The sequence below is a fragment of the Melozone crissalis genome, unplaced genomic scaffold, assembly GCF_028551555.1.
Source record: "Melozone crissalis strain CALT ecotype California unplaced genomic scaffold, PUWL_Pcris_2 ptg000023l_1, whole genome shotgun sequence".
NCBI lineage: Eukaryota > Metazoa > Chordata > Aves > Passeriformes > Passerellidae > Melozone > Melozone crissalis.
In genome coordinates this window covers 14,741,650-14,753,653 of record NW_026535801.1, presented here as the reverse complement: position 1 = coordinate 14,753,653, position 12,004 = coordinate 14,741,650, and the positions used below count along the sequence as shown (strand labels likewise).

Here is a 12,004-nt window from a genome sequence, read left to right as displayed (position 1 = left end):
ATAGCTTTTAAAGAGAACCAAAACATCCCATGGAGCAATAGTACCTTATCTGCCCCTCACTTGGTACTTGACAGAAGCAAGAGATGTATGGCCTGACTTTTGTATTAGAAACCTAGAGCTTTTACCTACCACACTGTCAACTTGATTCTTCGTACAGGTCCTTTCCTTTTACTTGGGATAGAAGAAATTCCTTCTCACTTCTCAGCATATTGAGGTGCCTTCATGGTATTGGTAGGAATGATGACCTTTATATAGCCTAGGTAGCTTCAGATAAACCAATCATCTCTTTCCACTTAAATACATTTAAGTGGAACGAGACATGCAATTATTAGATGGAGACATTGCTTGATGAACTGCTTTTATTAACTTAAAAGGATAGAGCTAGCATCTTTACAAATTTCTAATAAAATATATTTACCATCCTGAGATGGTAGGGTATACAACTGTGAGATTTTTTCTTAAAAAAAAACCTCAACAGAAAAATAACTTGTAAAATTAAACTCATTCTCAGTGGTGAAAATACTACTTGTTCAGTTTTAGCAATCCTGTAATTAAAAGCCACAGTTGACAGAAACTGTTTTTAAAAGAAAATGACAAAGGCACGTGACTTTACAGCTTTGTTAAGGAATTGAGTTTCAACTTTACAAAGCTTTTTTGAATTGAGAATCTCTCTTTTGAAAAGCCTTAAAGCTGCATTAGTGGTAGATTGTTCATCTGAATACTAGTACCAACAACTTGCTTTGTGTTCTGTATTTATTTGCATCTGAGTGGTGCCTTAGTACAACTGCTAATGCAAACAGTTGATGTCCATGCTTTCATTAACTACTATTTCTGAAATTTATTAGATAAAATATCAGTGGCTTGCACTGACATGATTTGACATAGCTGTAGTAGGGTAGAACTGCTGCGTAAGCTTAAATCTGGAGGTAAGTCAGGTTTTATATATTTTTTCCTTGAGTATCATGGTTATCAACTGTATCTAATAACATGAAGCAGTAACAGTAAATTTATTCAATACAGTCCAGTAATCAAGTAAACGAACGTTTGGTATTCCAAAACAAACATTTATTTTTCTGACATGACAAAATATACCCCAGACTTTGAGGTACCATATAGTACAATCATTCTGTACTGGACCAATTGAAAGCACCTTCATTAAGCTCTGCAATTGGACAGGTCTGTGCAAGATAACACTATTGACTGAATTTTCTCTCATCAGTTTTTTCCCCCTATGCCACCTGGAGAGGATCTCTGTCTTTCTCAGACACAATGATGTTGATTCTATTCTGTAGGTGGATGGTGAGTGCCTCACGCAGCTCTGACAGGAAGCCTCGCTCAGTGTTACTGTGCTCACACAGAATAACACTTATCCCATTGGCAACTGCATCCAGCACATCATGGTGGGACATCTCTCCTGCCATTTTGAGAAAGAAATGTCACGGAAATCACAAATGATACAGTTCAGGTAACCAGGTCTCTACAATGTATGGAGCACCTCAGCTAAAGGCTGGTGATGTAATGGAGTATAGGCCATAATGGAAATGCAACACAACCTGCTCAGTAGCAAAGTGGAACACTCTTGTTCCAGGGTCCTTTGAAAGACCCTGTATGCAGCTGGGTCAAACCACAGAAATTCCTTGCCATCTTTGAGTAGTTGTAAATTCTGCCAGTTTGGGCAGAAAATAAAAATGCTCCCAGTGGTCTGGAAAGGATGGAGGAAAGCAGTTCTGGGTCAGCTCTGCAGGGCTACACACAAGGGGGAGAAGGGGCAGCAATTCCTACAGAATGCAAGGCAGCCTTCACATTGCTGTGCCACGGGGAATAGCTGTCCCACTGCTGGAAGAGAGAATAATGGACTAAGTGGCCCTTTGGCTAGACACACTGTGGAGTTTCTTTGGAAGGTTCTGTAGACTACATTATATTCTGTTTTACATTAGGGAATTCTCTAGGGAATACAGGAAATACATGTTGGCAAAGGAGAAATACACAGAATGAAAGTTGCAACTCACTGCCATCAGCACTGATTTTGCATTGAGATAAATGCTGTAAATCGATGTTTTAATTCAAGTATCTTTCACTGTGCCACACTGCCAATTGATCCACGTTATTTCTACTTTAATGTTAGTTTGTCATTCCAATAACTAACCAATTTTTTCTCAATTATAAATAACAGGTGGCTCTTTGTGGTCAAATCTTTCAAAAGCCAGTCAACCCTCTTATTTTTTGCTGAGGTTTGTTTTTTTCTCTAATGACTGTTTTTTTAAAAATAATGAAACAGCAGTCTATTACCTGTGAGATAGAGGTCAGCTTCTGTTCCCTTCAGGACACTGCTCCCAGAACCAGCACATAGAGCAACTTTCTTCACTGGTGATTCTGCAGGATACAATGTGCCACAGTTAAACTCCCTCCCTTTTGTTGAGCCCTCATGTGTATATTGCTAGTAATTGTTTCAGTTAACTGCTACCTTGATTTTAGAGTCAATGTAAATTGTTGGAGGAAGAGACACATCTGTCTGTTGGAAAGAGTCATGGGCCTATAACACCTCTGACAATACAACAAAATCCTCTGTGATAGATAGACTTTTTCCAAGGGGCAGGAAACTTTTTAGAAAACTCCAGCACAGAGGCTGGCTGCTGGTGATCTTTCTCCTAGTGAGGTGTTAGTTGGGTTTCTGAAGTCTTTAATAGGCCACTACTCTTTGCAGGATTCGTGTTCCACCACCATTAGTTTCCCAACTAATGATGCCACTAAGGCAGCACTTTGCCTCTGAGATATACTGGTTCCTAACTTTCAGCTCTCAGAAAACCAGTCTTAATGCAAGCTGAAAGCTGCTCCATGCCAATAAAAATTGTCCATCTGCTGTGATTGCTAATTCCAAGTTATTACATATATGACAGTGACATGAATTTTAATTTTTCATATAGATTACATTCACTAAGGAGAGGGGACACACAACACAGGGAGTTTTCAAAATCTATTAAGTTTTTACAGGATGTTGCCTTGCATTTACTGTTGATTTAAGTGGAGTCACACCACATCTTAAAAAGTCTTTGAAGTAGTTTGGGGATTTTTACTGCAATTGTCAGTCTAATAAGATTTCTGCCTCCTAAATTACAATGAGCTCTTAACAAATTTACTCTCACAAATTCTACCAGCTGTGGTCCTTGGATTTTAGGATAGGTAGCTGGGATAAGAGGATGTTTACTCCACATCTTACTAATGACCCCACTGTTTGAGCTAGTTTACCTTCTTTATCTTATCTTTCATCAAAACACTGTTCTGTGTTCCTAATGATACTATGAAGTGTCTTATTCTTAAAGTGCTCTGAATTTTAACGTTCAGTCACAAAAGGGAACAATACAATCAAACAGTACACCTTTGTGCCTGATATCCTGGGCAGGAAAAAAAATTAGTGATTATATAAGTTACAAAAAATTATATCTTTCATTCAACTTGTACTGTCCTCCTTCACCACATTAACCAATAGAATCCCATTAAAATACAGATAAGATTCTTTTCATATGACTGTAAATTCTAATATGATGTGTCTTAACAGTGCTTCCTAGTTCTTGGAAGTAAACCTGGTGAAGACACCAGTGTTGCCCACTGTCATGCACCCACTGCTGCTCCTTGTGTTCCTGCAGTGCCAGCCTGGCAGGCAGTCTGGCTCACAGCCCATTTACCGAGTGTCCTGCCCGCCCCCAGGAGGATCACTGCCCATTTACCGAGTGTCCTGCCCACCCCAGGGCCAGGAGGATCACTGCCCATTTACCGAGTGTCCTGCCCGCCCCCAGGAGGATCACTGCCCATTTACCGAGTGTCCTGCCCGCCCCAGGGCCAGGAGGATCACTGCCCATTTACTGAGTGTCCTGCCCGCCCCCAGGAGGATCACTGCCCATTTACCGAGTGTCCTGCCCGCCCCAGGGCCAGGAGGATCACTGCCCATTTACTGAGTGTCCTGCCCGCCCCCAGGAGGATCACTGCCCATTTACCGAGTGTCCTGCCCACCCCCAGGAGGATCACTGCCCATTTACCGAGTGTCCTGCCCGCCCCGAGGGCCAGGCGGATGTGGGGGAGCCCCAGGTGCCCTTTGATGCGCTCCACTGTGTCTGATAGGGAGAGCGGCTCGATCAGGGTGCACAGGCGTCCCATTCCAGTATGGGGAAGAAGAGGCTGAAAAAAAAAAAGAGAATGACTGTGAGAAAGTTGACTCCAGATGCTTGCATTGCTGTCCACACTGTACAGGATGAGTATATTGGGCTTGCAGGAACAACACTGAACTCTACAAAGAAGTATGTATGTGATGTTCTCAAATGTAACATATGAACTATGCCAGCCATTGGAACTGATTTAAGAATTAGTACAGGTCACATAAATAGATTGATTGCTTTGGAAAATGGGTGTGGCTTCAAATTCCCATATGCCAGTATTTCAAAGCACTGGGGTAGCACTGGAAAGATATGATGCCACTGACTACTGCATTTCAGTGTTTACAGTACGCAGCTCCCACAAGTAATACGTTCACAGGAAGTAACTTTGTGATTTTGTTACCTTCTGTAGTAAAAGAATCTCGGTCTTGTGATAAAGAAGGCTGTTCTGGGACAATAATGCCACCACCTCCAGCAGGGCTTTCTGAGAGCAGTTCAGACTGACTCGTGTTTGTTCCTCACCTTCAACCCTGAGGAAAGAAATGCCTGGTGCTTGTTAAGAAGCTAGATAAAATTTTGGTATTGTAATTACTATATTACAGCATTCAATTACTAATTTTGGCATTATAATTTTTTTATCCCAGTGGCTGTTCTACCACTGAGAAAGGAAAAAAAGGCAGCATTGTAATTTCAAGCCTAGATTTGTCTTGGAAGGAACAAATATGGAAATTTAACTCAACTGTTCTCATCAAGTTTCCTGTAAATACTCTTCTTTAACACCCCTAATCTATGTGAGCTAGACTTGAGTTGCTATTACCATTTAGCATGACATAGATTGCCCAGAGAGGGACAATTATTCCTTAAGTTTCTCATTCTATTGCTGGAAAATACAGTAGCAATCACAGAGGAACAAAATTATTAGAACAGGAAAATACAATTACAGCAACTTATTGTTTCAAACAACAGGAAGAATACAACACCAGAGAGTGGAGCAGATACCTGACTGGGAGAGTAGTGAGACAAGAGATCTCTGGGATGTCTTTGATTTTGGACAGGACTGCATCCAGATGCTCAGCATCTGCACAGAATTCTACCCGGTGAGTGCCCTCAGCTGGAGAGCTTGGCGCAGTTGATGGATGCAGTGGGACAGAAGTACAGGTGCCTGAGAAAACAGTACAACATTGCTGGCTTATAAAGCAGGGTAAGTATTCTAACACTGCTTTAGCATTTTTGTTTAAGAGATGTGGCACAAAGATGCAAATTTTGCACTCAAATCCTTTTTTCCTGACCAGAACTGAGGGCTTTTCATTCTCCTGTCTCCATTAGGCACAGTCTATCTTAAGTCCAAAGAAGCTGATGGATATGTGTTATTTGCCATTCTCAATGCCATCAGTTTCATCCTAAGGATTGCACAAAACCAAAAAGAGTTCCTAGTTTGCATGACAGGCTGGAAAAGACACAGCTATTGTAATCTGTGAGCCACAATACAAGATAAAAATCTAAAATAATTTCACATAGTTTAAATACTTTGCAGACATTGAGATCTTGTATTTTATAAATGAAAGGTGGTGATTTAAAGTCAGTGATATCATTGCACCCATAGTGGATAATAAATATGCTCCACCAGTTCCAGATATATCCAATAGTAAAGTCATGCATCTGAAAATATCCTCTTGTGTTTGTTATCTGGTATATTACCACCAAGATAAATGTCCGAAAATGCATTTAAGGTTACAGTACCATAAAAATATTAGGAAAAATAAAAACAGTCCTCAAATCACACCTGTAAAAGCTGGCAGGCAAATGATGAAAGACCCCACCTAAAATAGCATATACATCTTTAATAATTTTAATTTGTTTGTTCTTATCAGAATCTCACCGAGTCCCTTTGTTAGCCAGTTATTAACTCCGTGAGGTATGGCATCGTACGCCGTATGTGGAGAATAAATCCCGATTCTGTTCTCCAAGGCTCGGACCACCAGCCGTTCCTTCCAGGTTTTCCACGTTACTCGCTTGAGTGGTGCGAATATAGGAGGGTGGTAAGAAAGAACGAGGTCCGCTTTCTTCTGCACTGCCTCTTCCATCACCTCCTCAGTGAGGTCGTTAGTGAGGAAAAGGGTGTTCACAGTGTGGGGAGGGCTCGGTTCCACCAGCAATCCCACATTGTCCCAGCTTTCAGCCAGGGCGGGGGATGCGAAGTCATTCAGGGCAGAAACGAGCTCCCGGAGGTTCATGAGGGCGCGGACGGGCGGGCGGCCCAAGGCACAGACGCGGTGGAGAGGCGGGCGGAGCAGCGGCATGCGGGGACCTGTGCGGGGCGAACACAGGCCGGCCTGAGCCTGGGGAGCCTGCCGCCCAAACACCGGCCACGGCCGCTCGGGCTGCGGGCGCTGCCCCGCTGCCGGTCAGTGCGCCCGCCCACCCCCGGCACCACCCACCCGGTACCACTCGGTACCACTCAATAACACCCGGCCCGGGGCTCCCGCGGCAGCGCGCTCACCTCCCGCCGGAGCAGGGCCGGCGCTGCGGGGCGGGACCTGCGCTCGGCCCCGCCGCTTCCGCCGCGCTCACGTTCCGCCGGGTGTGAACTGAGGCCCGCGGGAGAGCAGCCGCCTCTCCCCGGCGGGGGCTGGTCTGCATCAGCCCCGGCAGGTTAAGGCGTTCTCGGAGCCGAGCGGGCAGAGCCCACCTGTGCTGTGCGCGGCATTTCGGTGGCGGTACCTCGGGCAGGGAGGGAGCGGTAGCTGTGGCTGCCCTGGGTGAGGGGAGCCGGTCGCAGGTGGGTTGAGATGGGGACACGGGGCCGGGGCTCCACCGGTGAGGGCGGCTGTATAGAGGAGCTATTACCGCGTAAATCTCTCGGCTTCTACGCAGCCACGGTTTTATTGCCGGCATTCTAAACACTTCATTTGAAAATATTACAAATATTTAAAAAATCTGATTGGGTGCAGTTACCTGTTTGTTGCAGGCGCTCACAGCTGTCACGAGTTGGCCCCAAATCACACTTCTGTTAGGTAATGGTATGTGACTTTTACTTGGGAATTTCTGCCATCTCCTATTCTGCCAGCTGCCACAATATTTGCAAAAACTGATTGCTTAGTAAAAATGTTCATCCTGGGGAAAAGTTTTTGCCCTCTTCCCTGTTCTCTACGTGGTCTTTTTCTAGTTATTTTTCATATTTTATATGCTGCGTAGTTGCTTAATGGAAAAATTTAGCCGCAGAGTCCCTGGAATGGCATAGTAGAAAAGTGCGGTGTAAAAACATGTAACCAACAAATATTTTAGAATCAAAACCAAATGGGGATTGGCAGGAAAAAACCCAACAAATTACTTATGTTATGTTTACAGGAAATCGCTGTACAGAAGGCTACCTCAGATTTTGATGAGCAGGCATGGTAAGAATAAAAGCACATTTTATATGTTTTCTGAAATGGTCATCTCTTGGAAAGCGAATAGCTGCTCTCCATCTCAAAGGAATACATGTTTTACTCTGATGCTGTGAGGAGTTTGTCATGAAAAGTTCAGGGTTTTCATTTCAAACTTATAAAAAAACGTACTGTGAAAAGGAAAACAGGTTGATTTACATCAGTCTAAAACTTAATTATGCTTTCACTTTAGAGATGCCAGATTTTAATGCTACTTTGGCATGTATTTGATAATCTAGTTTGGTTTCTTTTGCCACAGAAGCATTAGTCCAGTTGCAAGAACATACCTGTGCTTCAGCATATGTAAACCTCTGTACTCATGGGCTTTTAAAAGTATAGTAATTTGAGAAATAGAGATAAGACCATATATGTCTTAAACTGATCATACACCTTCTATAGCATCTTCATGGACATTGTGGACAGCTGTCTCCTTTACTTGTATACTTTTGGAGCAGTATGCCTGTATCAGCATCATGCTGATTTTTATTAGTTTTGCTGTAGGATTATCCCCACAGTAATTGTTTTTGCATGGTTTAGCACTTTCTGTAGAAGCACTGTGATATATATGGCCTGTAGAGATAAATGTGATTAGGTCATTGGGTAACTGGTTTTAAATTTTATGAAGGTAACTTATAAATTCTTAAGAAAAGCAAGTTAATTTGCAGATTTACTTCTCTGTGAAGGCACATTATATATGCTGCCATTCAGAACCAGCCTTATTAATCAAAGGGCTGCAGACATCAGTTGCTGCTCTAGTTGAAAAGCAGTGAGGTATGTGCGCCATCCAAAATAGATATAACCTTGATTATTCACCTTTACTTTCAAGTGACTGAGTGGGTCCTGTTTGCAAATGAATAATGTATTTCTGGAGTGTAACAGCATGCAACAGCTACTGCATTACCATGGCAAGCTTGATTTGTCCTGAAACGAGATGAAACCAAGTGCTTTCTGGTGATTTTACTGGAAATGTGGATTGGTTGTGACAGTAGCCTTGCTTATGGCCAAATGTTGAAACAGTGGTTATATGCAGTGCAAGTTTGTTAATGTTCTTGATGGGGCTGGGAAATAAAACAGTGTCTGTTAGTATTTTATTGCTGATTTAATTATTGTTTTCTGCCTTTTGCTCAGGCTGTCACGCTGCATACTGATGTGGGAGATATTAAAATTGAACTATTCTGTGAGCGTACTCCAAAGACTTGTGAAGTAAGTCACATCCAGGAGTAGGATTGCCTAGTGGTGAAACAAAGCAGTAGAAATAGTGAAGACTGTGGAGGAGGTGAAGTGGCTTTTGCAATTTCACCTTTTCATGTAATGCAATACCAACATTTTAAGGTGGTGCAGTGTCTGTTCCACTCATGGAACTTGTGCACTCTGTCTTACCGCCTGAACTTTCATGCCTGTTTCTCTCTTGATAAGGTTTATTTACGGATGCTTCTTTTGAAGTTCCAGCATCTCCCAAATTGTCCTTTGCCTTTAAGGGGAAATACAGCACCTAGCATGGGATTCCCAAATTTCCATGGGTTTATTCCTAGCCTCACAGACTTGATTTTAGTTTGAAAGAGTGAGACTCCCTCACAGTTTGTCAGGGACCCCAGTTTTGAATTTTTGCCATAAACTGAAATTGAAATAAATGTCATTTATTTTATGAAAAAGCTGAGGCATTAAGTTATTGATTACAAACTTAGACGTGCCAAATAAAATTGTTGAATGGGAGTGATACTTGAGAGCATGTCTTAGACTTCTTGGTTGTTCCTCAAGTCAGACAGCCTTGCACTGAAAGCTTTTTATTCTTTGTGTGTGACACTATCAAAGGAGTTTATTAGCTATGATCTGTGGCACTACTCTGTGGAATTTGCATGGTCACAAAGCAAAGCAGAGGTAAAAGCATTGGTCTTGCCAATGCTGTAATTTTAGTAAGATAATACTATTTGTCAGTTGTTTGTTAATATGGTTTGTTTGATTTTTGTAGAATTTCCTGGCTCTTTGTGCTAGTAACTACTACAATGGATGCGTATTTCACCGAAATATAAAGGGCTTCATGGTTCAGACAGGGGATCCATTAGGTAAATTCTTCTGTCTGGGTTTTTCTGTGGAAAAAATGTACATAAAAATAAAATAAGGAAATAAATAGGAATTATGGGTATTAAAACCAAAATGTAAGTAAAGTAAAAATATAAGAGTTATTGTATTGTTGATAAGAGTTTTTATGATGAGATTATTTTTTGTGATGGGCTTACAGAAGTGCAGGCATTACCCCAATTTTAAGTAATCATGCATTCTACAAACTTGAGTTTTACCAACTGTTCCCACTAAATATGATGGTTCTGTTGACTAAAGTAGAAGCAGGTACTACTGAGCTTTGTGTGGTTTCTGCCTGGAAGGCTGCATCTAAAGCATTTGGAGAAATGTCCCAGACAGTGTCAGCTGTTTGGGAGAAAAGCTGATTCAGTTGTGTCTGTTCATACTCATACTGAATTTAATTTGAGGATGTCAGTGTTTTCTTCTACTGCTTAATAGGTTCCTTATATAGAGTTATGTCTTAGTGCAGTGTCAAGGAACATGCTTCAAACTAACTGCAGGCTGTCCAGGGTCTTTGTTGTAAAATGCTGTAACAGAACATAATTTCTGGATTCTTCAGTCTGAAAATCCAGTAATTTCTACTGTGGTGCTTCTTTGTCAGGCACTGGGAAAGGAGGTAACAGCATCTGGGGCAAGAAGTTTGAAGATGAATTCAGTGAATATCTAAAGGTATTTCTGTGCTCTCAATATGCACTTAAATTTTCATTTGAATTTTCTCTACAATAATTTTCTCTTGGTTGGAGAACAATAGCTTATTATTAAAATAGGAACAGGCATTTCTGTGTTTGGCAAGTAAGGCTTGAGGGTTTTCATCACAGAAAACAGAAGTAAAAAGAATTTCTGACAACATTTTTCATACACTGAAGGCAAAGAAGAACCATTTTGAGGAGCTAATTACTGATTCTGATAGAATATATTAGCAACCAAGATTTGCTCTTAATAATGGTATTGAGGAAGAGCTCTAAGTCATAGAGCACTTTGCCCAGGTCAGTTCTGGTTTCACAGATGTGTATTCATGCTAAGGTTTTTCCCCTTGTTCAGCACAGTGTCCGTGGGGTAGTTTCCATGGCAAACAATGGTCCCAACACCAATGGATCACAGTTCTTCATCACTTATGGCAAACAGCCACACCTGGACATGAAGTACACGGTGTTTGGAAAGTAAGTGATTCAACTGCACACCTCTGTCAGAGTGTGGGAGGGATCTGAGTATTTCAGGGCACGAGCAAATGCTTGAGAGCCCTGAAATACTCACAATATGAATGTCTTCTCAGAGTCCATCATGGATTAGTATTTCCTTTCAAAATACATTATTGGCCGCATAAAATGTTTTGGTTTTCTTATTTTGTATCATTTGCTTGCAAAGTCTTTGCCTTGGGATACTTGATTGTAAAGTGTTTTGAGATACCTCAACTGTGAAATTTAAATCATTATTAGAAGGCAATTTCCAGAACTTGTGTTTTTCTTGTAGAGTTATTGATGGCTTGGAGACCCTGGATGAGCTGGAGAAGCTGCCTGTGAATGAGAAAACCTATCGACCTCTTAATGATGTTCGCATTAAAGACATTACAATTCATGCCAACCCCTTTGCTCTGTAGCCACAGAATGGTGCAACACATTCTGCAGAGACTGGTCAGATAATTCCCAGATTATGGGCTTTAAAGAGCCATCAAAAAGGGTTACTTCAGCTGGATCATATCTTTGCTTATTGAATGCAGAATTTTCAGAAGCTTTAACATTGTTTGGGAGTTGTCACAGAGAAGTCTTCTGCTTCAGAAGCCAGGTTTTCCAGAGTATCTTCCAGCATTTTGATTTTTAAGCATTGTTTTTTATACTTGTAAAATAAAAAAGCTTTAATTTTTTTTCTAATATTTGGTTTTTGCATTATCTTTCTGAGTGATGTTATGTTAATGCAATGTTCTTTGCTATAATTTCATGCTACCAGTTTTGTGCAACTTTCTCATAAAGTGTCATCTTCCTTAGTCAGTTTTCTCAAAAGAGTAAAGTAAAATACACATTTTTTTTCCCTAGGTGAGAGCAGTGTCATAAATAGATGAAACCTTTCCCTCCCAGAAGATTAAAGAACATATTTAGAGAAGTGTTTGCTCTTGTGCTGCTGTGTTGGAATGATAACATCTTTAGCCTTCCCAAAAGATAGGTGGGAGTAATTTCTTCTGCTTCTGGCACAACACTATTGCTATGAAAGAGTAAGTATTTCTGTCCTTACATAGGTGTTGACTGAAACTAGGTAACATGGATTTACTGTAGCTTGTTTTTCATTATTTTTTTTTGCACAAAGACTAGGGGGTAAACAAAGAGCATTGTCAAAAAGGCTGTGGTCACATGGTGTTGA

General features: G+C 41.3%; 2 protein-coding genes across 6 annotated transcripts; one reads left to right on the top strand and one right to left on the bottom strand.

The window, feature by feature from the left end:
- Nucleotides 1–1,028: 1,028 nt before the first annotated feature.
- NIF3L1 (NGG1 interacting factor 3 like 1) lies at nucleotides 1,029–6,684 on the bottom strand. Its single transcript, XM_054278380.1, has 7 exons — nucleotides 6,649–6,684; nucleotides 6,028–6,456; nucleotides 5,148–5,310; nucleotides 4,552–4,678; nucleotides 4,035–4,173; nucleotides 2,290–2,373; nucleotides 1,029–1,414 (listed from the first exon to the last, which is right to left on the bottom strand). The coding sequence occupies exons 2-7, from the start codon at nucleotides 6,446–6,448 to the stop codon at nucleotides 1,230–1,232; spliced, it is 1,119 nt and encodes a 372-aa protein (XP_054134355.1). The 5' UTR covers nucleotides 6,449–6,456; nucleotides 6,649–6,684; the 3' UTR covers nucleotides 1,029–1,229.
- Nucleotides 6,685–6,731: 47 nt separating this feature from the next.
- PPIL3 (peptidylprolyl isomerase like 3) lies at nucleotides 6,732–12,004 on the top strand. Of its 5 annotated transcripts, XM_054278022.1 has the most exons (8): nucleotides 6,732–6,800; nucleotides 7,117–7,168; nucleotides 7,497–7,543; nucleotides 8,702–8,776; nucleotides 9,543–9,636; nucleotides 10,254–10,321; nucleotides 10,694–10,812; nucleotides 11,123–12,004. In XM_054278022.1, exons 3-8 carry the CDS (start codon nucleotides 7,541–7,543, stop codon nucleotides 11,247–11,249), a joined length of 486 nt encoding a protein of 161 aa, XP_054133997.1. In that variant the 5' UTR covers nucleotides 6,732–6,800; nucleotides 7,117–7,168; nucleotides 7,497–7,540; the 3' UTR covers nucleotides 11,250–12,004. The 5 variants fall into 5 exon arrangements, 4 of the variants coding, with proteins under 4 accessions (XP_054133997.1, XP_054133998.1, XP_054133996.1 ...); XM_054278023.1 differs by lacking the exon at nucleotides 7,117–7,168 and having other exon boundaries at nucleotides 6,744–6,800; XM_054278021.1 differs by lacking the exon at nucleotides 7,117–7,168 and having other exon boundaries at nucleotides 6,744–6,907.

Bases quoted from the DNA above. Each gene is read 5' to 3' on its own strand.
- NIF3L1 (XM_054278380.1), bottom strand. From the start codon at position 6,448: ATGCCGCTGCTCCGCCCGCCTCTCCACCGCGTCTGTGCCTTGGGCCGC. The intron at 4,679-5,147 runs GTATCTGCTCCA...TTCTTTCCTCAG, and splicing joins CTCACTACTCTCCCAGTCAG to GGTTGAAGGTGAGGAACAAA. The intron at 4,174-4,551 runs GTAACAAAATCA...TTTTTTTTTCAG, and splicing joins AGATTCTTTTACTACAGAAG to CCTCTTCTTCCCCATACTGG.
- PPIL3 (XM_054278022.1), top strand. The intron at 9,637-10,253 runs GTAAATTCTTCT...CTTCTTTGTCAG, and splicing joins TCAGACAGGGGATCCATTAG to GCACTGGGAAAGGAGGTAAC. The intron at 10,813-11,122 runs GTAAGTGATTCA...TTTTTCTTGTAG, and splicing joins AAGTACACGGTGTTTGGAAA to AGTTATTGATGGCTTGGAGA.